This window comes from Neoarius graeffei, chromosome 20, assembly GCF_027579695.1.
Source record: "Neoarius graeffei isolate fNeoGra1 chromosome 20, fNeoGra1.pri, whole genome shotgun sequence".
NCBI classification, from domain to species: domain Eukaryota; kingdom Metazoa; phylum Chordata; class Actinopteri; order Siluriformes; family Ariidae; genus Neoarius; species Neoarius graeffei.
The window spans coordinates 36017801-36042263 of record NC_083588.1 but is presented as its reverse complement, the minus strand read 5'-3'; the positions used below and the strand labels follow the sequence as shown (position 1 = coordinate 36042263).

The window sequence follows — 24463 nt, the reverse complement described above, 5'->3', positions numbered from 1 at the left end:
ACTCTCACTTGGTCAAATGCATGCCGCAGAGTCCCGTCTCGCGACTGCTCTAACGAGAAATCCCCAAGGGAATCCCCGAGAGAGGGAGGAGGGGCAGGGTGCTCTTCACTCCGCATATCGCCCTGACGCGGTGCTGACGTAGACGGCTCTGTGACAGCTTCTCCCGCCAATGCTAGTCCGGGGTCTTCCCCAGACGGATTACTGCAAGACCCACTCCTTACTATGTGTGTCATTAACTCCTTAAAACCCAGCCAATCAGTCCCCAAAATCAGAAAGTGGGTGAGATGAGGGTTAACCGCTGCCTTTACACTATGCTTTTCACCCCGAAATAGAATGTGGACGGACACTAAAGGGTAGTTGTGAACATCCCCATGCACACACAACACCTTCACCACTCGTGCTCTCCCCAATGCCTCACCTTGCACCAGGCTTTGGTGGATTGAGGTCTGGTTACAGCCGGAATCCACCAAAGCCTGGTACATATCCCCTTGGACACTTACCGGTATATGATATGCTCCGGCCCGATCGAAGGTGGTTTCTGGTGCATCAGGGATCTGGACCAATGCACCCACCTCCATCACGGAGCACTGATTTTGGAGATGTTTCAGCTCCCCACAGCGCCAGCACACCGGCCCAGGCTATCCCTCTGCACTGGTGTTACAGACATCACTCACCTGGGGGGGAGAAGACACAGACAAGGAAGGGGAAAATAGGAGGACACCATGGGTGCGCCGGGCTGGCTGGGGGGGAGCTGGCCCCTGCCTCCGCGGTGGGGGAACGGGGCATGGACGGGAAGCAGAGAGAGAGAGAGAGAGAGAGAGAGAGAGAGAGGAAAGAGGAGATGAGGAAACATGTCTTCCTGCCATCAGAACTGCCGCCACGTGGTCCTCTGCCAGCTCGATAGCTTGATCCAGCGATGCCGGGCGATGACACTGGACCCACTCTGCCGTTCCTTCCAGAAGTCACGCGATGAATTGTTCCAGTGTCACCAGGTCGATAACTCCCTTGGCGTCACGGTCGTCTGCCCTCAGCCACCACCGGCAGGCATCCCAGAGTTGTTGCCCGAGTGTGAACGGCCGGCCGACCTCCTCCAAGCGCAGCGAGCGGAAGCGCTGCCACTGTTGCTCTGGGGAGTGGCCGACACGCTAGAGCGGGGGTCTCCAACGCGTCGCTCGCGAGCTACCAGTCGCTCGCCGCCCCCTACGGAGTAGCTCGCCAAAGGCTGAGCAAATAAATAATTATTAAACACAGATTTTCACAAAAAACACATTTCACATTTATTCCGCCCCCTGCTGGAATAAAACAATTGTTTGCCGATCAGTTTTACCAATACGCTGTTGTCTAATTTGATTGGTTGTTGACAAAGTAATTCAGTGACGTTGGTTAGGGCGTTACCAGAGTCTCTAGCAGAGTCATTATTAGCCAGACGCAAGTTTTGCATGTTAGCAAGCTAGTGGAAAGTCATGGCTACTGAAAAAAACAAGAGGCAGAAAACCTACTTTTTTCATGATAACTGGGAAACAGACTTTTGTTTCACAAGTGTGAAGGATAAGTGTGTCTGCTTGATCTGTGGAGTAAGTGTGGCGGTTGGTAAAAAATGCAACGTTGAGCGCCATTTCACCACAGTCCACAGCACCTTTTCACAGGACTTTCCAGCCGGTAGCAGTAAACGAAAAGAAAAGATCAAGGAGTTAAAAACACTGCTGCAACGACAACAGTCTCTTTTTACCAGACCAGTACAGAAGGCTAATGCTTGCACAGAGGCTTCATTTAAAGTGGCACACATCCTGACAAAACACAAGAAGGCCTTCACTGATGGCTGCATCATAAAGGAGGCAATGACAGCGGTGGCTGAAATGTTATTCAAGGACCATAAATGTAAGACAGAGATTTTGTCTGCTTTTGCCGATGTACAACTTGGTGCTAATACAATAGCAAGGAGAGTGTCTGCACTGTCTTCGGACGCTGCAAGACAGTTGGAAATTGACATTAATCGCTGTAAATGGTTTTCAATCCAGTGTGATGAGTCTGTTGACGCGAGTGATACAGCTCAACTGGCGCTTTTCATTTGGATGGCTTTTGATGATTTCACTGTGAAAGAAGAGTTTTTGACTTTACTTCCACTTAAAACTACTATGAGGGGAGTCGATATCTACAATGCCGTGAAGAACTACTTCACAGAACACAAGATACCTCTTGAAAAACTGGTGTCCATAACCACTGACGGAGCACCCGCAATGACTGGTCGTCACGCTGGATTTATCGCTCAATGCAAATCGGACCCAGATTTTCCTACATTTCTGGACTATCATTGTATAATTCACCAACAGGCCATCTGTGCAAAGGTCATGGGGTTTGAACATGTCATGAAGCCGGTTGTTAAGATTGTCAACTCCATTAGAGCAAAGGCTAAGCAACACAGGACATTCAAACAACTCCTGGAGGAATGCGATGCGGCGTATGGAGATCTCCTGCTCCACACTGACGTCCGATGGCTCAGCAAGGGTAAGGTACTGCAACGATTTTTTCCTTGCTGGATGAAATCAAGGTTTTCTTGGAAGAGAGGCAGGAGGATGCCACACTGTTAGCTGATACAGAGTGGGTTCTTGATCTTGCGTTTCTGACAGATGTAACAGAGAAAATGAATAATTTGAACTTAGAGTTGCAAGGAAAAGACAAAGACGTGCTTAACATGATCAGCGCTGTTAATGCATTCAGCGCAAAACTGGCCTTTTTCGTCCAGCAGTTAAATGCCAAAAGATTCTAACACTTCCCCTCCATCTCAAAGGTTCTGGAAACCCATGCAGATGCACAGAGTGTTTTGAACACAGGAAAGTACTGTGACCTCTTGATTAGGCTTGGACAGGAGTTTGCAGACAGATTCAGAGACTTTGAGAGACTTGAGCCTTGTGTGACATTTATCGCCAACCCATTCATGGATGTGGACATAAGTGAGATTTCTGGAAAGATGGCAGAACTTTTCTGTGTCAATCCAGTTGAAATTGAACTTGAACTTTTAAACCTCCAGAATGACATCCAGTTGAAATCTCATCAATATGCAAAGCATTTCTGGACCTTGGCTGAGCCAGAAAAATATAAGAATATGTGTCAAGCAGCTCTGAAGATAGCTGCTTTGTTTGGGTCTACCTACCTTTGTGAATCTGCCTTTTCTGACATGAATGTCATGAAGTCTAAACTCAGAACAAGACTCACTGATGAACATTTGAAAGACTCCTTAAGAGTGAACCTAAGTGGGTACATTCCAGCATATAGCTCTCTTGTTGGCTCCATGCAGTGTCAAGTGTCTCACTAAAACAGTGCTTGTTTAAGCCTAAGCTAGTGGATAAATGATGGAAAGAGTGGTGTGGGCAAACTAAAGGAATGAGACTGGAGTATTGGATGTTAGTGTTTTGTTTTAATGCAAAAAATGATTCATAGTGGGTGTGTGATAGTTGAACAGATAAAGAAATGCATAAATGCTACACATGCTGATGTTCAAATTTAAATTTAGCATATGTTAATGCACAAAGTGTGAGTGTTAGAGGCCTGTGTTTAAGTGACTTTATTAGTAGGTTTGCAGTTAAAAAAAAGATAAAGAAATGCAGACATGCATACTGATATTGAGTAACATTTTCTATATTTTGAGTGTGAGAGTGTTGGCAGTATTTTGCAAATGTTCATGCAAACACATTTAAGACAGCCAGGTTGAAGTGTGTGATAGTTGTATGAATAAATGTCACGCATAATATATAAAAAAAAAAACATGAGTAGCTCTCCGTCATTTTTATTTTCTAAAAGTAGCTCTCTGTGGGGAAAAAGGTTGGAGACCCCTGCGCTAGAGGATGTCTCTTCGGAGGCCCGTGTATACAAGCCGGCTGTCGGCGGGGAGCTGCAGCACGGCAAGCTGCGCCTCGCCCATCAGCAGGGGGAGGAGGCGCACTGCACGCTGTTTGACCAGCCAACCCCACACCTCTGCTGCTTGCTCAAAGAGCACGAGGAAGGCTTCTGGATCGTCGTGCGGACCCATGTTTGTTAGGGTGAAGTGGGAAGGGTCCACTCCAGTGACGGTCATGGACCCCGCCGACGCGAGCAGGTGTCGGAACGCCTGGCGGTCTTCTTTCTGGGCCAGCACCAAGGCTTTGAACCACTGTTCTTGCTCCTTCCAGAGGGCGATCAGCGCTTGATGCTGGTTCTACTGTGCTGTGGCGAGGGCATGGATAAGGTCTTTGAAGGGCGAGGACTCCATGTGGCTGTTCCCTTCTGCACTCCCGGGTTTTGGCACCACTGTAGACAATTTCTGGATGTGGGTGGAGCACAGAAGTATGGCAGGCGGTTGTTTGCTTCTGAGTTATTCCTTTTATTTTTGCTTTTCAGCACAAACACACACTCATACACACAGACTACTATCAAGTTCTCGGGGGCGATCTCCCCTCCTCTCTCTCCTTTTATAGGGCGCTGTCACTGTAAGAGACACACAAACACATGTTAATTGACAACAGGTGTAGCGATACGACCACTCACCTTCCCTGACTCCGCCCTCCATTCACAGGCCAATGCTCGGCCATGCCCCCGCTGCCACAAGCAGCTCTAAGTGAAACTTGCCTGCCTGACTATGACAGTTTGGTTGACCGTGGATATGGAATCTCAGATGGTTAGGCCATGTGGAAAGAATGAAACATGATTGCTTACCTACGGGTAGGCAGCTATTCTACTCTCAGCTGTCTGAGGGAAAATGTGACTGGGGAAGGCCTCGGCTTAGGTTTAAAGATACTGTAAAGAGGAACTCGAAACGTAGGAACATTGACCCTCACTTGTGGTACGTATTTGCCAAGAACAGACAAAAGTGGAGAACTTTGATTTGTCCCTGATGCCACGTGAAACAGTCATTGTCGTTATCGACGGACTGCAAAAGAAAGAAGTGTGTGTGTGTGTGTGTGTGTGTGTGTGTGTGTGTGTGTGTGTATACCTCAAGTGGAATTGTAGGTTTTCAGCTGTATAATTATCAGCATGTGTCCACCACTTAATTCTTGCTAATTTTCCTTTCCCTGCATCAGCTCTTTTCCGGCATGTTCACTGATAAACAGTGAAAAACCAGGCCTGAATAATCCTCACTTTCATGTGTCTTGCAACTCCTAGACTTCTGAATTCTACATTAAAGCACACCACAGAGGTTGCTCTGTTTAGGTTAATTATTTAGCTCTTTCCCTTGAATCCAACATCCTACTCCGTAAACAGAGAAAATGAATAATGTAATTCAGTGCAAATAAAATATGATATGATTTTGATGCGATATGATGTGCCATAGTGGAGAGGTTTGTTTATGCAAATGGAGGTCATGTACTGCTGTACGGCTGTAGACAGGCTTGACTAACAACTGCAAAAGGTACTCAAGTGGCTCTGCATCTTGTTTCAATAGATAATGCTCTTCCTCTCTCCTGCACTCTCTCTTTCTCAGGAGCATCTGTCGTTTTCAAAAGTCAGATATGACTCATCTATTTGAATGCATCGTACACACTATGAGGTATAGATAGAGAGTGGATTTTTCCTCCTTGAGCACCATATCATCACACAAGAGCTATTTATGTCAGGTCAGAGATGCTGAAACCAAAATACAACTATATTTTATAATAAAATGTATTAATCAGGGTCAGTATCAAATCAGCCTGTCAGTCAAGTATTCAGTGCATTTGTTTAGAAAGAGGAGTAGAAATTAGCTCACATGTATCTCAGCTCAGACTCTCTCCGCACCAGGACATCTCGTATCCTCTCGATTTTGAACAGCTCACCCTCAATGTCATCCACAGTAATGGTGGAGTCCGCCATGGACACAATGCCGTCTTCATCTGGGAGGGAGAAATGAGGGAATCAAGCAAAAACTATAAAGTTTCTCACAATACAAAAAAATGTACACTAATGATTTAGTTTTAGATTTAATTTCTTCATACATTAATTAGGTCAGGTCAGGGTCGTTGACTCTGCTACTGGTAACATGTAACCCAGTACCACCTGCCGCATGGATGGGTGATCAGCATCTAAACAGGCTCCCCCACCAGTGCATGACACTGGTGAGGAGGGTGACATGTCACCCAGCAAGATTAAAAACAAAACCTCGCAAAGGGTGGATGAGCTCCTCGCGAGCCAACAGCCAACATGCAACACACGGCGGATCTAGGGGATCCCCCCCCCCAAAAAAAAAAAAAATCAGGTCAGTCCTTGCTTAGGTCAGCCCACTGACTTTTATCTGACCACTCCATTAGCACATGATTTAGTGATTTGCATCTCATATGAGTCCACTCTACTTTGGTTGCTGATGGAGGACGTAAGTACTGAAGAGAGCAGCCTACTTCCACTGCAGCTTGGGGTTAGCACCCTCATTCTGCAGACATTCATACCCGCTAAAGTTCCCCTGAAATCACTGAATCAACATCAGTGTCGTATGCCTGGGCCGCCCTGCCGCACCCATGATGAGCCATGGGTAAAGCCGTGAGGACCTCATGGTTCCGATACCCTCAAGCGTACCCACAATTACATGCAGCAGATCAAACTTGCTTTCTGGAACGTAAGAACCCTGTCTGACCACACCACCACCAAGAGCCAGGCTCCCGAATGCCGATCAGCGCTCACTGCTGCTGAACTCAAGAGGTTTGATATAGATGTCGCCTGCATCAGTGAATGCCATTTACCTGAAGAGGGCGAATTTGTGGACAGTGACTACAAGTTCCTGCACTATGGCAGACCCAGTAATCAACCTAAACAGGAAGGCATGGTGATTGTGCTTAAAACCAGTCTTTGCTCATTCATGTCCAGCTGGAAAGGCGTCAACTCCCGAAATAATAAGGATGCGCATTAAGCTTGGTAAAACCTGCAACACTACAGTCATCAGCGTTTATGCTCTGACCTTCAAACAGCCTCTCAAAGAGCAGACCCTTTTCCATGATCAGCTATCAGAAGTTTTGTCATCTGTTCCCAGCGGTGGCCATCTCTTTCTTCTTGGTGATTTCAACGTGAGAGTTTGCAGAGATACTAAAACATGGCCCAATGTCATTGGCCCTCATGGTTTGGAGAAGAAAATGAACAAGGAATCATGCTCCTTGAATTATGCACCCATTATGGGCTCGCCATCTCCAACACAATGTTCATCCATCCAGACATCCATAAGGGCACCTGGATGCATCCGAAGTCCAAGCACTAGCATATGAAAGATTACATCATTGTACAGCAACACTTCCGTAGCGACCTCACAGATGTGTGTGTGTGCACCGTAGCACTGACTGCTGAACAGACCACAGGATGGTCTGCGCTTGCTTGAAACTCTGCTTCCACAAATCCACCCAAAGCCAGCGACGATCTGGGCCTAAACACCTCAGCACCATGTGTCTTCAGGTACCAGAAGTAAGTCAGCAGCTTGGTGACACCATAGCTTCCAGGATGGAAAGCATCACAATTTCCAGTTCCGAGGACCATTTGGTGTTTCTCTGCGGCATTCTGTATTCCTCAGCCTTGGAGACCTTAGAGCTGCAAAAGCGGCACCACTGTAATTGATTTTATGAAAATAATGAGGCCATCAAGAACTTACTGGATGAGAAGTACAGCAGCTTCCAGGCAGTCCTCCACGATAACTTGCCAACCAATCATCAATGCTACAGAGCAGCGAGGAATAGTTGCCAAAGAGAACTACGGCAAATGCAAAATAAATGGTGGCTTGACCATGCTAGAGAGGTGGAAGCACATGCTGAGAGACACGATGCCAAGAATTTCTTCAAGGCCGTGAAACTGGTTTCTCAGCAACGTACATCCGGTCTCAATCCCATTGACGATGTAAACGGCAATCGTCTTACGGAAAAAGCTGACATCCTATCTCGCTGGAGAGATTATTTTGATACCCTCCTTAACCAGCCAAATGGTGCCGACCTTTCAGTCCTGGATGACATCCCACAGGAAGAAATCCTCACTGACCTCGAAGAACCACCAACAACCCTCAAGGTCACAGAAGCCCTGCAGCACCTCTCCAATGGCAAGGTCCCAGGCCCAGACTCAATCCCTGCAGAGGTCCTTAAAACCAGAGGGCAGCATATTGTGAACAAGCTGCACAAACTTCTGCTTATGATTTGGGATGAAGAATAAGTGCTATAAGACCTTAGAGATGGACACATTGTATCACTCTTCAAGAAGAACTGCCGTTTCACTTGCAGCAATTTCAGAGCCATCACACTTCTCTCAGTCATTGGGAAGCTGTATGCTCATGTGATCCTGAAGTGCATCTGGCCCATCATCGAGACACACATTCCTGAGGCACAATGCAGTTTCAGAAGTGGCCGCTCAACAAATGACATGATGTTCTGTATACGTCAAATGCTGGAAAAGTGTCACAAGCAGAACCAGCAGCTCCATGTCATCTTTATCGACCTTGTCAAAGCTTTTGACAGCATAGACAGAACACTCATCCTACTCAAGATCAGCATCCCACCCAAAATTCTTAACATCATCAAAAGCTTCCATGATGGCATGCACGCCAAAGTCTGCATCAGTGGGGAATTAACAGACCCCTTCGAGGTTACCAGTGGTCTGAGGCAGGGATGTACCTTGGCACCAACCCTATTCATCCTGTTCTTCTCCTATGTTGTTCATCATGCTCACAAGTCAATGCTGGACTTTGGCTTGGACATACGTACACAACAAGATGGATGGCAAGCTGTTCAACCTGCGCTGCCTCAAGTCTAAGTCCACTACAACATCTAGGCTTAGTGACTTTCTATATGCTGACAATGCAGCGCTTCCACCCAAGACTCTCTTCAAAATGCAGCCACAGCATTGCATGACTCGTGCAAACCATGGGGCTTCAACATCAGTAAGCCCAAAACGGAAGTCATGCATGCTCAGTGCTCCGAACCACCCCTGATCCTGCTTGACAACTTACAGTTGAAGAGAGCGTATAGCCTTACCTACCTTGGAGGAGAACTAGCAGATGACAGCAACCTAATACCTGAAATCAGGAAATGGATAAGTTGTGCTGTGCTTGCCTTTCGCTCCCTTGACTCTAAATGCTGGAGCAGGGACAGCCTGTCCATTTCAACCAAGCTGAAGGTGTATAACTCCATCGTTCTTCCAACACTACTCTACGGAAGCAAAACCTGGCTGACATTCACCAAGCAGCTCCACATTTTAGAGGTGTTCCATCAAGGGTCCTTAAGTCGCTTGCTCAACATCAAGTGGTGGCATCACATCACAAACACTGAGGTTCTCAGACATGCAAAATTAACCACCATAGAGACGATCATCCGAGGGAATAGGCTCCGCTGGCTGGGCCATGTCTGCAGAATAGACGACACCCGGATGCTGAAGCAACTTCTCTTCGGTGAGTTAGCACAGGGTTCAAGGCCAAGGGGTCGACCGAAGAAATGCTGGAAGGACTACGTAAAAGACGACTTGAAGGCTTTCGGCTTCGGTAAAGACTGGCATGATATTGCCCTTGACAGAAAGTCCTGGTCAGGGACAACATCTGTCAGGGAAAAGCACTCTCAGAACGCAACCTCGAAGATCGCTGGAAGGCTAGACGGGCAAGATGGCATGGGGGGACCCCAGTCATCAAACCTGATGTAGATTATACGCGACGCAAAGTTAATTACTATTTCTTAGGCATAGCAAACTTGAATAATGCAATAAGAAATGACCAGGAATGGGTTACAGTGAGGCTGCTCTGGCTAATTGCTTTTTTTTTTTTTTGCAAAATATTTTTATTGGCAAAAATAAGAATGACGATGAAACTGCAGTACAGACTTACCAAATACTTTTCTCATCTTTTTATAAAAAAGAACAGACGGACAACTAGATAAAGGAAACATTAACAACAGCCCCAAAATTAAAATTAATAAAACAAATCGAAATCAATAAATTAATCCCAACATTCACACATCCCACTCTGGCTGAGGCAGAAATCACAAACATGGATATTTAACAAACCAGCATGTAATCTGGCAGGACCCGCAACTCATTAAAATACAAAATAAAGGATTGCCACTTGGAAAAGAACTTATGGGTACACCCTCTCATTGTGTATTTAATTTTTTCAAGTTTGAGAAAGAACATGGTGTCCTTAAGCCACTGAGACACAGATGGGGGGTTAGAAGACTTCCACTGGAGGAGGCAGCGTTTGGCTATCAAAGAGGTGAAATTAATAATTTCTTGTTGAACACAGTTGAATAGCCTTGGGTCAACAGGAGTTCCAAAAATGGCAATAAAAAGACAGGGTTGTATGTCAATTCCCATTATGGTGGATATTATATTGAAATAACTGGACCAATAATTGTGTAGGTGAGGGCAAAAGAAAAACAAATGACTCAGATGACACTGTGAATTTGAACAACAGTCACATTTGTCCTGTACCTCAGGGAAAATGTGAGATAACCTCAGTTTAGAAAAATGCATCCTGTGTATCACTTTAAACTGAATAAGTGCCAAACGTGCACAGGAGGAGACAGTGCCCAACCTGCTCACCACTCCATTCCACCAGTCATCATTGATTTGAAGACCTATCTCCTCCTCCCATGCAGCTTTAATTTTCAAGTTGGAGTGATCACTGAGGCCCAGTATACGGTTATATAACACTGAAATAAACCCCCTACTCGGCATCTTGAGAGTAAGCATGTCTTCCCAAGATTGCTGGGGGGGTAGAGAGGGGAAAGAAGAGAAGCATTTAGAGACAAAATGTCTGATTTGAAAATACCGAAACAGGTGGTTTGCAGGTAATCCATACAATGATGACAAATTGGGAAAGCTATTGAAAATACCATCAGAATACATATCCCGGAAACAATGGATACCTTTTTATGCTATACTAAAAAAGCAGAATCTATACATGAGGGGGAAAACAAGTGATTATTACATAGTGGACCCAGAGGATATGCAGCAGAAAATTTAAAATATTTCCGAAATTGAAACCAGATCTTAAAAGTATTGAGCACAACAGGGTTTTTAATATGCATTGAAATCTTGACTGGAAGAGAAGAATATATAAGAGCAGATATAGAGGACGAATTAGAGCAAAACTGAGCTTCTAGTTTGCACAAAATTAAATTAGGAAAATCAATCCAACAGCGTATTTTATGAATATGGGTTGCCCAATAATAAAATAGAAAATTTGGCAGGGCAAGACCCCCACTAAACTTGCATTTCTGTAGTAATGATCTACGGACCCTTGGAGATCGCGCACCCCAAATAAAGGGGCCAATTACCTTATCTAAAGAGTCAAAGAAATATTTAGGTAAAAATAAAGGAATTGATTGAAATAGATAAAGACATTTCAGGAGAACATTCATTTTCACAACATTAATCTTTCCTACCAAAGACGGAGGCAAATCATTCCATCTCTGAAGATCAGATTTAACTTGAGCTACGAGTGGGGTGAAGTTAGCAGAAAAGAGTCCAGAAAAAGTGCGAGTCACATAGACACCAAGGTGGGGTTTACATTAGACCGTATCAGCGGATTATCAGATTAACGTTTTTAAAAACGATTAGCGTGCACACAGCAACGCCAATACACGATTCGCGTGCACACAGCAACGCCGATACACGGATACGCTAATCACATGACTAATTAGACGGCACGTAAGTTGAAATGTGTAAATGTGTAATGTGTAAATTTCTCCTCAGCGGCTGGGCTCCGCAGGCATCCTGCGCTCCAAATCACTCCGCCCTGAACAGCGAGTGCCCTCTGGAGGGTGCGCACTCACTCCGGCCCTGCGCAGCTCACAGAGCGCGCGAGTGAAGCGCACGAGCAGTGATTCGGGACTGAGCCGCTGTGTGTGTGATCCCAGTGCATATCGGGCAGCATGCGCAAGTCACTTACCACTTGCAAGTGGAAGGATGGCAAGCCTAAAGACAATCATAACTACACAATGGGCAGTATTTGCATCAGTATTTGCAGTGTTTTCATACTTTTATACTCCTTAATGAAAGGTGATACAAGGCGGAAGTCCGCGCCGTTTTTCAGCAGCCGCGTCACATGACCAACGCCAGCAAATCAGGAAGGTGGATGTCACAGTGACGTTGTCCAATGACGACGTCAACTAGAGCTCAGCACAGCGTATCCGCGTATCCTCAATGTTTACACAGCACTGGACCAGACATGAACTGGGTTGAATACGTGGGCCCTGGCGGATTCCCGTTTCCTGGCGTTTCCCGGTGTTTTAATGTGAACGGACAGTGCGTCCGCGAAGAAAATGAGACAGATACGGTCTAATGTAAACTTGGCCCAAGATACTTAAATCCAGAAGGACTGATTTTAAAAGACAAATTGGCTTGTTGGAGAAGCAAACCAGCTGCATTAATAGGGAAACATTTACTTTTATTAAAGGAATACTCTGGAGTGAAATGCTTTCTAGGTCTATTTTCGCATTATTGGGAGTGCATACGTTGAGCTGCTACCACAATCACGTCAATCGGATGTGTTTTGTAAAAATTAGTTTTTTGCGATTTCAACCGGAAAGCGCTAACACGGCAGTGCGAGGGGCATGTCTTTTTGCCGATACAAAACGCTAGTTTTAAAACCATTGCAAAGCTCAAAACAACATGACAGTTCTGTGGAAGTGAGTAGAGAGTTCCTACAAACAAAACGAAGTGTGTCTAGCTCTGCAAGTGCGTGGACAGAGTGTGTAGAAGAGTAAATACAAAGCCAGTACTTTACCTGAAGTTGGTCTTCCTCAGACGCCATCTTCATGGGACAGTCCGTAAAAGTCGAGTGCCGAGTGCAGAGCCCATCCCGCTGGAAATGCACAACATACAACAATTGTGCATTTCCAGCGAGATGGGCTCTGCACTCAGCACTCGACTTTTACGGACTGTCCCACGAAGATGGCATCTGAGGAAGACCAACTTCAGGTAAGGTCACTGGCTTTGTATTTATTCTTCTACACACTCTGTCCGTGCACTTGCAGAGCCAGGGACACTTCGTTTTGTTTGTAGGAACCCTCTACTCACTTCCACAGAACTGTCATGTTGTTTTGAGCTTTGCAATGGTTTTAAAACTAGAGTTTTGTATCAGCAAAAAGACATGCCCCGCGCACTGCCGTGTTAGCGCTTTCCGGTTGAAATCGCAAAAAACTAATTTTTACAAAACACATCCGATTGACGTGATTGTGGTAGCAACTCAACGTATGCACTCCCAATAATGTGAAAATAGACCTAGAAAGCATTTCACTACGGAGTATTCCTTTAAGATTTACCTTGTAGCCTGAGAATGAGCTAAACTTATCTAAGATGGATAGGACATTTGGAAGGCAAGATACAGGATCTGTAACATACAGTACATCAACAAATCGTCCACATACAGAGACAGACGATATTCAACACCATTACGGATAACACCCCTTAGTGATGTGGAGGAACGTATTGAGATAGCCAAAGGTTCAATCGCCAAAGCAAAGAGGGATGGAGATAGAGGGCACCCCTGGCGTGTCCCACGTTCCAACATGAAATAATCTGAGCGAACATCATTAGTATCACTGGCTTGTGGTGAAGTGTACAGTAATCTCACCCATCTAATAAATTTATCACCAAAACCAAATTTTTCCAGAACTGCAAACCGGTACCCCCACACTCCACCCTGTCAAACGCCTTTTCAGCATCCATAGAGACCACAATTTCAGGTAGGTTGTCAGAGGGCTTGGAATAAATGACATCAAAAAGAGTATGAGTATTAAAAAATATATGGCGACCCTTGATAAAACCTGTTTGATCCTCAGAGATAATATTAGGCAAAACCTTCTCTAAACGACTGGCAACAGCCTTCGCCAAAATCTTCACATCAACACTGAGTAAGGACAGGGGTCTATAAGAGCTACACAAAGTGGGGTCCTTCTCACTTTTTAAAAGAAGAAAAATCGAAGCTTGGGTCAAAGTAGGTGGTAACGAGCCATTTTCAAAAGTTTCATTAAACATTGGCAAAAGTAAAGGGGACAATTTATCGATAAATTTCTTAAAGAACTCAATAGGGAGTCCATCCAGGCCAGGGGCCTTATTAGATTGCATTGCTTTAATTGAAGATTTTAATTCCTCAAGGGAAAGAGAAGCGTCCAATTCCTTTGCTCTGTTAGGTTCAATAGTGGGAATTTGAAGATCAGCCAGAAACTTGTTCATTTCAGTGGTGTCAGTGGGGAATTGAGATTTGTATAAGTAGGAATAAAAAGATTTAAATGTGTTATTAATTGCTACAGGATCAGTGACAATAACATTGGAGTCATTATTAACCTGGTATTTAAGACGCGAAGTGGATTGACGCTTCAACTGGTGAGCTAGCAATCGGCTTGGTTTATCACCATGTTCATAGTAAATACCTCTGGTTTGTAATAGCATACGCTCTGCATTTCTGGTAGAGATGAGATCAAACTCCGTTTTAAGGTTTAGCCGCTTTTTAAATAATTCTGGAGAGGGAGTAGAGACGCATTCCCGATCAAGGTCATCAATAGCAGAGGCTAACTCTACAAGTCTAGAATTCCGTTTCTTGTTAGAATAAGAAGAAAAAGATATAATGTGCCCCCTAAGAAAGGCTTTTAGAGACTCCCAAAGTAATTAATAAGATGTGGATTCATTTTGATTAAAGGACAGGAAGTCATCAATAGATTTGGAAATAAACTCACAAAATTAATTATCTGCAAGTAATAGAGTGTTAAACCTCCAGAGGGGAGGAGTAGGTTTAAGCATGGAGAACTGGATGTCTAGATACAAAGGCGCATGATCAGATATTAGAATACTTGAGTAATCAGAGGAAACAACACATGAATTAAGTCTATTATCTACAAAAAAGTGGGCTATTCTTGAATACGACTGATGTACTGGGGAAAAGAAAGAAAATGTCTTTGCTAGGGGATTGCAGAATCTCCAAGGGTCAACCAAGCCACTTTGAGTCATAAAATCAGAAAAAGACCTAGCCATGGCCGAAAGGGGTATAGAGCGGGGACTAGAGCGATCCAGTACAGGGTCAAACACGCAATTCAGGTCACCTCCAAAAATCAACATGTGGGTGTTCAAATGGGGTATATTGCTAAGTAATCTATTAGAGAAATTAACATCATCTTTGGTGCGTAACATTAACCATCACCACTTTTGTTTGCATTAGTGTACCTGCAACTATAATATATCTGCCATCCTTGTCAGCAGTAATGTCTGTAGACTGAAACTGAAGACGTTTATTGAACATAATAGCAACCCCTCTAGCTTTAGAGTTGAAGTCAGAGTGGTATATCTGCCCTATCCAGGGAGACCAGAGCCTGTAATGATCTTTACGTCTAAGATGGGTCTCCTGCAAAAAAATTATGTCAGAATTAAGCCGTTTAAGTTGACTAAAGACCATAGACCTTTTAGTAGAACTGCCCAAACCACGTACGTTCCAAGTAAGAAAACGAATTGGCTTACCCATGCCAGAAGTGCTGGAGTTCAAGCTAGCTGAACACATGTGTGTAAAGAAATAAAGGATCCCCAGAAACGATTTAAAAGAACCAGAGTGGACTAAACTCCCATCCCCCCCCACCCAACACATATACACGAACACACAACAATGAAAAATTGTGTCTCCAAAAGGGAGAACACAGTGAAAAAGGCGAAAAGACCATTGTTGCCACAGAACCATGACAACAACCCGGAGAAAACCTGAGCTAAACCTCAACAAATGGCCTCCCGCAGACTAATCATAAAAATGAAAAGCCAAATAAAAATAACAGTGGCCAACACTGACCAAATACTAAAGTACCATATTTCAATAAGCGAACATACCAGTATATCATATGAGGTAGCATATGATACGCAGTAGAAACATCCAGAACATTGCAGCTTAGTAAGTCCTGACTTTTTAAGGCTAGAGGCATAGTATATTATCAGTGCAAAATATTAAGTAAACAAAATATTTATAAATACTGTACAAAGGGGGGCGGCACGGTGGTGTAGTGGTTAGCGCTGTCGCCTCACAGCAAGAAGGTCCTGGGTTCGAGCCCCGGGGCCGGCGAGGGCCTTTCTGTGTGGAGTTTCCATGTTCTCCCCGTGTCTGCGTGGGTTTCCTCCGGGTGCTCCGGTTTCCCCCACAGTCCAAAGAAATGCAGGTTAGGTTAACTGGTGACTCTAAATTGACCGTAGGTGTGAATGTGAGTGTGAATGGTTGTCTGTGTCTATGTGTCAGCCCTGTGATGACCTGGCGACTTGTCCAGGGTGTACCCCGCCTTTCGCCCGTAGTCAGCTGGGATAGGCTCCAGCTTGCCTGCGACCCTGTAGAAGGATAAAGCGGCTAGAGATAATGAGATGAGATGAGACTGGAGAAGACCTATTAATAACACACACATACACAAATAATGTCAGGCCAATACTATTCACAGGTAAACAAACGGCCTGAAGGCCTGCAGCCTAGCGTGACTGTACTACACCATGTAGAGTAAAAATGTCAGGCAGTGTTCAGCTTCTTGGCGTAGGTCATAGCATCCTCTGCTGAAACAAAGTCCTTAACCACCCCATTATGGCTGATCCGAAATCAAGCTGGAAAGAACAACCCATAACGGACCCCCTCCATACCGCGCAGTGGCTTTTGGACTTCATTGAACACTGCGCGGGCCCTGGCCACCTTAGCAGTCTGGTCAGGGAACACGGAGATCCTTGTGTCACCAACAGAAATCTGTTGAGCCTCTCTGGCACGCCGCAGTACATCCGCACAATCGCCGCAGTAATGGAACCTGGCGATGTTGGGACGTGGCCTCTCTCCTGGTCGCAGCTTGGGTTGGGTGGTTCGGTGCGCACGATCAAGTAGTGGTTCTTTTTCCATCTTAAATGCCTCCTTAAGCAGTGGGGCAACTGCAGTGGTGTTAACAACCATCTCTTCAGCAATGCCCACGATCCTTATATTATTCCTATGAGACCTAGATTCAAGTTCTTCACATTTACTTTCCAGTTTGGAAACCTGAGCCGTTAAATTCTCGAGTTTGGTGTTAATCTCAACAACATCATCCGCGCAGCCGGAAAGAGACACCTCAATATTCCCCTCAGTACCTTTGAGCGTGGCTATCTCGGCCTTCGTAACAGCCTTGTTGTTCTCGAGTTGCTTTTTCACTGATTGAAGGTCAGCTCTCATTGCAGTCAGGTCGTCGCCCAACGCTTCACGGAGTTCAGCCTTAAAAATGGCCGCGATGTCTAGCCTCAACGATGCTAGTACTTCTAGTTTCAGTGCCTCCATATCGGAAGGGGTGGGGTCACTGGGTGAAGCCAAGGTACCTGAGCACAGGGTCTTGCTGTGCGCAGCAGGCCGCATCTGCCGAGAAGTTTTACGAAGCTTGGTGGACTGCATTATCAACTCGGTCAAAAGTGCTGAAATTTGGAAACTTGTAGAAAAACACACCGTAGCATCAAAAAGAGTCAGGAGTTATAGCCGGCTAAAAAGGATTTTAAACAAAGTCCGCGGGAGCTACTAAATATGCATCCTACTCCATTAGCTGCTCTCGGGCGCTCCCCGGCTAATTGCTTTTATAAAACATCAACAAAACAATATGATAAAATCCAATCCAATGGTCAATAAATAAGTGCATTCATGATCAATAATCTCATCTCATCATCTCTAGCCGCTTTATCCTGTTCTACAGGGTCGCAGGCAAGATGGAGCCTATCCCAACTGACCACGGGTGAAAGGGGGGGTACACCCTGGACAAGTCGCCAGGTCATCACAGGGCTGACACACATAGACACAGACAACCATTCACACTCACATTCACACCTACGGTCAATTTAGAGTCACCAGTTAACCTAACCTTTATGTCTTTGGGGGAAACCGGAGCACCCGGAGGAAACCCATGCAGACAACATACAAACTCCACACAGAAAGGCCCTCGTCGGCCACAGGGCTCGAACCCGGACCTTCTTGCTGTAAGGCGACAGCGCTAACCACTACACCACCGTGCCGCCATGATCAATAATATTTGCAATAAACAATTTTTCTGCAATACATTGTCTGTTAACAGTAAGCATTGTTTGCTAAGCAATAAAACATCCAAATATTATGGTATTGTGTGGATAGAACAATGAATTATATCTAATGGTTTTATTGGTGAGTGGCACGGTGGTTTACACTGTCACCTCACAGCAAAAATGTTCTGGAATTGAACCTTGCAATCGGCTGGGGCCTTTCGGTGTGAAGTTTGCATGTTCTCCCCGTGCTTGTGTGGGTTTCCTCCAGATGCTCCAGTTTCCTCCCACAGTCCAAAGACTCTAAATTGGTCCTAGGTGTGAATGTGAGTTTGAATGGTTGTTTGTCTCTGTGCTAGCCCTGTGATAGATTGGCAACCTGCCCAGGGTGTATCCTGCTTCTCACCCAAAGTCAGCTGGTATTGGCTCCAGCCTCCCCTGTGACCCTGATGGATAAGTGGTATAAATAATGAATGGATGGAGGGTTTTATTGGTTTGAAATCTTGTGCATTGATACAGAATTCATAATTATTGTGATGCGATCTATCCGCTTTACAATATCCTCTCAACCATGAAGCCTCAAAAAGTCAGCTCAATTCAATCTGTTGATGTGTTTTACTGAAGAGAAGAAGAAAAAGTAAATTAAATCAATTTCCTAGAAATTCTGTAAATTATGAATACATGCAAATTAGATTTCTGAATGAAAGCTTGGCTGACAGATAAAACAATGTCTAATCTTGCATGCTTTCACATTAACAACACATGCTTTCAGTCCAGGGACAGTTCTGCAGGGGATTTTATATACATACATACCATATATATATATATATATATATATATATATATACGAAATTGAGTCATACATGAGTTGATAGCCAACGAGCATACTTGCCAACTTTTCAAAATTCTCATAGGGGAGAAAAGTGCGTGAACGACATTTTCAATTGGACGAGGGTATGATGCACGGTTGAAACGATAAAAACAGTGGATCCCAATTAATTGCAAACCATTTGAAATTTATACAATTAAAGAGTTTTTGAATTGTTGATATTGTTCTTTCAATTACTATAGGTTATGGGATTCATGTATCACGCATGAGAGAGCTCAGAGTGAAAAATCTGAAATAATACTCGTCTAGAATTTTAATATAATAACAATGAAAGGGAAGTCTTAAATCAGATTTTTAGCTGAAAAATCTCATGCCTGAATATTGTATACATACAGAGACCCACAGAAAATAACACAAGTAATGCTTTAGAAGAATGTTTATAATTTCTTAAAATAGTCACAGTAAATGAGAGTATTATTGGATTGCATCAAATGTGTTTTCCTTCTGTAAGCTCATGTAAAAACACAGAGAACTATAATATCATATATAAATTAAATTTTAATAAGATTTAACCAAAATAGTAACAATGCAATTAAATAAATACTGCACTGTCTTAGCATTACTAAAATGCATCTCTCTCACTAAACACTTTCCAATAGAATTTTTAAAAAGCACTAGAAATACTATCAAAATCCTATCGGAATGCATCAAAGGAATTTGCTCATTTGTAAACTTTGACTGGAAGTTTTCAAACAAAATTTAAAAATGGCACCATAAATACTACAATACTATCAAAATATACTCCACAAAGAAATTCACTCGAATGCAAAATTTTAGTACTACCAAAATACACTCACTAATAATCTTTCACTTAAAACTCTATCAAAATCAATCACTTTCCAGATAATTCACTTGTAAACTTTCACTTAAAACTTTCAAACATAAATTCAAAATAGCACTAAGACACTACCACACTATTTAAATACACTCACCACACAAATTCTCTGTCATGCAAAATTTCACTCAACACTTTAGAAGTTGTACAGTTTGTTTCTGAAATGCTATGGAAGACTAGTTTAATTTCACACTCAAATGTCCATTATATTCTGATTTAAGGTATCTTTACCTTAAAATGTGTAACTGGCTGGTCGAACATTTGCTTATCCATGGAAATTCATTCTCCCATGCAACCTGGTATTTGCATTCATATTTTTGCCGTTTGGTATTGGGTTTAGTGGCCATGATGAATGAATGCTTGTAAAAAATGTTGGACAGCCTGGGTGAATCCTACATTACGGAAGTGACTGTCGTTCCATCCGTTGATTGGTTAAAAATCAGTTGACGTCAGCAGTGTTTCTCATACGTTTCTAATTGGACATAATCGGGAGTATTTTTAACTTGGCGGTAGGGATTTCCCAAAACCGGGAGATTATCCAGTTTTTAACAAATATGATCAGGAGGCGGGAGACGGAGGCTAAAATCGGGAGCCTCCCGCCGAAATCTGGAGGGTTGGCAAGTATGAACGAGGCGTGTAGCACCGAGTTGGCTATAAGCCATGTATGAGATTGAGTCGAATAACTGTTTTATTCTATCCACATTCACTGGATTTTGAGAAAAAGAGCATTAAAAACTTTATACAAAACATCTGACAAAATCATTTCCACTTAAAATGTTAACAAATTGGCAAAATGACAGTAGCAATTTGTGAAAAATGCGATAATTATAATTCTTGAAAAATAAAAAAAGATATGTTCTTCCAATCAAATATTTTTATTCCATATTTTGTTGCTTTTTGTATTTTGGGGGTTTTTGTTTTCAAGTAGAGTTTTTATTTCATCCTTGGTTGGTTCAGCAACATGCTCCACCATTTTGTTGCTGTTGTTCTTCTTCTTCTTTAGGGATTTTGGTGGTTGGCAAACCAACTTAAAGGTGCATTACCACCACCGACTGAGTTGGAGTGGGGAACAGGAGATACTCATCTCATCTCATCATCTCTAGCCGCTTTATCCTTCTACAGGGTCGCAGGCAAGCTGGAGCCTATCCCAGCTGACTACGGGCGAAAGGCGGGGTACACCCTGGACAAGTCGCCAGGTCATCACAGGGCTGACACATAGACACAGACAACCATTCACACTCACATTCACAGCTACGGTCAATTTGGAGTCACCAGTTAATCTAACCTGCATGTCTTTGGACTGTGGGGGAAACCGGAGCACCCGGAGGAAACCCACGCGGACATGGGGAGAACATGCAAACTCCACACAGAAAGGCCCTCGCCGGCCACGGGGCTCGAACCCGGACCTTCTTGCTGTGAGGCGACAGCGCTAACCACTACACCACCGTGCCGCTGGAACAGGAGATACTAGGGGGGGAAAAACTATATTGTTTTTGCTATTTCTGTTTTTTTAAATATTTGATAACAAAGCTGCCATTTTGTTTTTCTCTACTCATGGTATATGAGCTGATATCCTAGTCGTACAATTGCTAATCAGAGTGCACGATTTCTCATATCCAGTGAATGTGGAGAGAAAAAATTATATATATATATATATATATATATATATATATATATATATATAAAAAATACAAAAAGCAACAAAATACAGAATAAAAATATTTGCTTGTAAGAACATCTTTTTATTTTTCAAGAAATAAAAAATGATATATAATTTTATAATATATAAAAATACTATATATTATAAAATTTATATTATATATATATATATATATATATATATATATATATATATATATATATATATATATATATATACACACACAGTATATACAGCAATTAAAGAGGAGGTTTAGTGTCCACAGACCAAGATTGATCATACAGTTCCCAATTGTGCTAATTACTGGGAAGCAGACTGACCAGATTTATTGCCACACTGACACCAGTTGAAGGGAAAGATTTGATGGCCAGTGTGCTTTAATACCCCTTTTTGTACCCCTCTAAAACCAGAGACTACAAAAAAAAATGTTCATCAGTTAATAAATCACGTATGACAGTCACTGGTTCTGTATGCTTTATGGATCAGTCCACTGGTGTATTTAGACCTTCCAACAACAGACTGATATTTCTCCTTAATCCATCTCCACGGAAACAAGAAGGGAATTAGCACTGGTTCTGCCTTACACTATCACTTCATCATCGAACAGGGGGTGAAGGAGGAAAAGACATCAAGCACTAGACTCCTCATTGAACCATGACACCTAACCATGTGGTGTGTGTGTGTGTGTGTGTGTGTGTGTGTGTGTGTGTGTGTGTGTGTGTGTGTGTGTGTGTGCACGCATTGTGTGCATGTATATTTATTTGTGATTCAAGGTGTTAATGAGTAGTTACAGCTCTGTCTAGCTGTCGTGGTAAGCAACAAGACACATCATAACTTAATTAAAATGGGTTTGTTAATGTGATTTTGTATTGTGTTTCATACTAAATTTCACTAAAAATCTTTTCAGTCCCTGGATGACTATGAACACTATGAAAAGGAGCAATGTGAAGAAACTGGTATAGAAAGTATTGCCCTGTCGTCCAGAGTTCACAAAAAAAAGTCACACCGTGACTCATCAGACAAAAGAAAAAGGCTGCATTTAAAAAAGATGAGAAAAAGCAAATAATAAGGCATATAGTCACATTTACAGCAGTCTCTTTACCTTTTGCCTCTTCTCCGCTGAAGACTTTCAAGTCCTCCTACACCTACTGTATGTCAAAGTCTCTCTCTCTCTCTCTTTCCCTCTCTCTCTCTCTATTTCTCAATAAAACATTTTTAATCCCATAGCAGTATGACTGGCTAAAAGAACGGAAAGGAGAACAACACACACAATTAATATCACAAAAGCATGAGGGTAAGCAAACCCTATTTCATATTCCATGACTGGTGTGTGTGTGTGTGTGTGTGTGTGTGTGTGTGTGTGTGTGTGTGTGTGTGTGTGTGTGTGTGTGTGTGATTTCTGTCATTCTACTTATCAGAGTAAAACATTCTTCATGCTGCTCACTCCACTTCAGCGCACGTCATCACCTCTGTCTATTACAAGATCTCTCACTATTAAAAAGGAGTGTGGTTTATGGAGTAAAAATAGTCCATGATCTTAATTTACAAGTGTTTATTAAACATCCTTAGACAGAGCAGCATGATGAAATGTTTGATTAACACATATAACTGCATGAAAAACTGCCTATGCTTGATTTTTATGCTTTACACAAACCATGTATTACATCTGGTCTTACACTAAGCTGTTCCCTTGGTTACAGTATGCCCTTTGCTTGACATTCACTCCATAGTCTGGAGTGAAATACCATAATCACTTAATTAATTTGATTTCATTTGAAGCGCATGTGGTAAACAAGCACAAAAGGGGAAAACTTTCTGGCTATAAATCTAAAGGAGATGTGTATCACCTGAACACTGAAAACACTGAAGTCACACAACTGAGCTGCAGAGTCGATGCAGACTGAGTCATAGTACTTGAGAGACATACGCACACTGGGCTGTCCATCACAGCAGTACTCACTTCAAACACACACACACACACACACACACACAAGCAAGGCCTCTGTGGACTGAAGAGTATCAGTATGTGGGAATCTTATCATTTTCATGCATCAATGTTTAATAGTTATGTATTGATTAATGCATTTACCTAGACTCCACATACAAGAAACCAAAGCCAGAATGTTAATTTTTGAAGGAGTGAGGCTTATTTCTCACGTATTCCTTTTCCAAAACATACAGCACATTAGAGATAATAAAGGATTCATTCATTCATTTATTTTGTCATTCATTCATTTTGTTTACATATGCTACCTCAAAATTTCCACACATTATCAGAGATTGGTACTGGTTGGCACTAGACTGGGGTGTGTTTCCTAAAAGCCTCTTAATGCCAAGAGCATCTTAACTAGGAAAGAGAGTGTTCATTGTGATGCTCACGCTACCATATAACGATGATCTTTGTGCTACGATGCTTTTAGGAAACCCACCCGTCTGTTTGTGCTAGTTGTTGTTTTTGCACTGTCCTTGTTGTTGGCACTTTAAGTTCTTGATGTTTGCACTTTATGATGTATGTAGTTTATTGTCTGTAATGTTTGCACTCGCTGCACTCTTGCACTTTATGTTGTTACAGTATATGTAGATTTGTACTCCTGTCTTGTTTAATGTAGCACCATGGTCCTGGAGAAACGTTGTTTCATTTAAACTGTGTACTGGGCCAACTATATATGCTTGAAATCCATCCATCCATCCATCCATCCATCCATCCATTATCCATAACTGCTTACCCTATGCAGGGTCAGGGGCAAGCTGGAGCCTATCCCAGCTGACTATGGGCGAGAGGCGGGGTACACCCTGGACAAGTCACCAGGTCATCGCAGGGCTGACACATAGAGACAAACAACCATTCACACTCACATTCACACCTACGGTCAATTTAGAGTCACCAGTTAACCTAACCTGCATGTCTTTGGACTGTTGGGGAAACCGGAGCACCCGGAGGAAACCCACGCAGACACGGGGAGAACATGCAAACTCCACACAGAAAGGCCCTCGCCGGCCCACTGGGCTTGAACCCAGAACCTTCTTGTTGTGAGGCAACAGTGCTAACCACTACACCACCATGCCACCCTATGTGGTTGAAATGACAATTAAAAAAAAGCCTTGACCTTGACCCTGATTTTGGTACAAGATGTGATGAAGAGAATGCACA

At 43.2% G+C, this 24463-nt stretch overlaps 1 protein-coding gene across 1 annotated transcript in view; it reads right to left on the bottom strand.

The window, feature by feature from the left end:
• The window catches only part of zgc:171844 (uncharacterized protein LOC100151763 homolog), a 71458-nt gene that overhangs the window by 37234 nt on the left and 9761 nt on the right, over positions 1 to 24463 (bottom strand). Inside the window, exons 2-3 of the mRNA XM_060902593.1 lie at positions 7462 to 7473; positions 5720 to 5843 (exon numbers count right to left, since the gene is read on the bottom strand). Of these exons, the coding sequence (XP_060758576.1) occupies positions 5720 to 5843; positions 7462 to 7473 (136 nt within the window). The remainder of the gene's footprint in view (positions 1 to 5719; positions 5844 to 7461; positions 7474 to 24463) is intronic.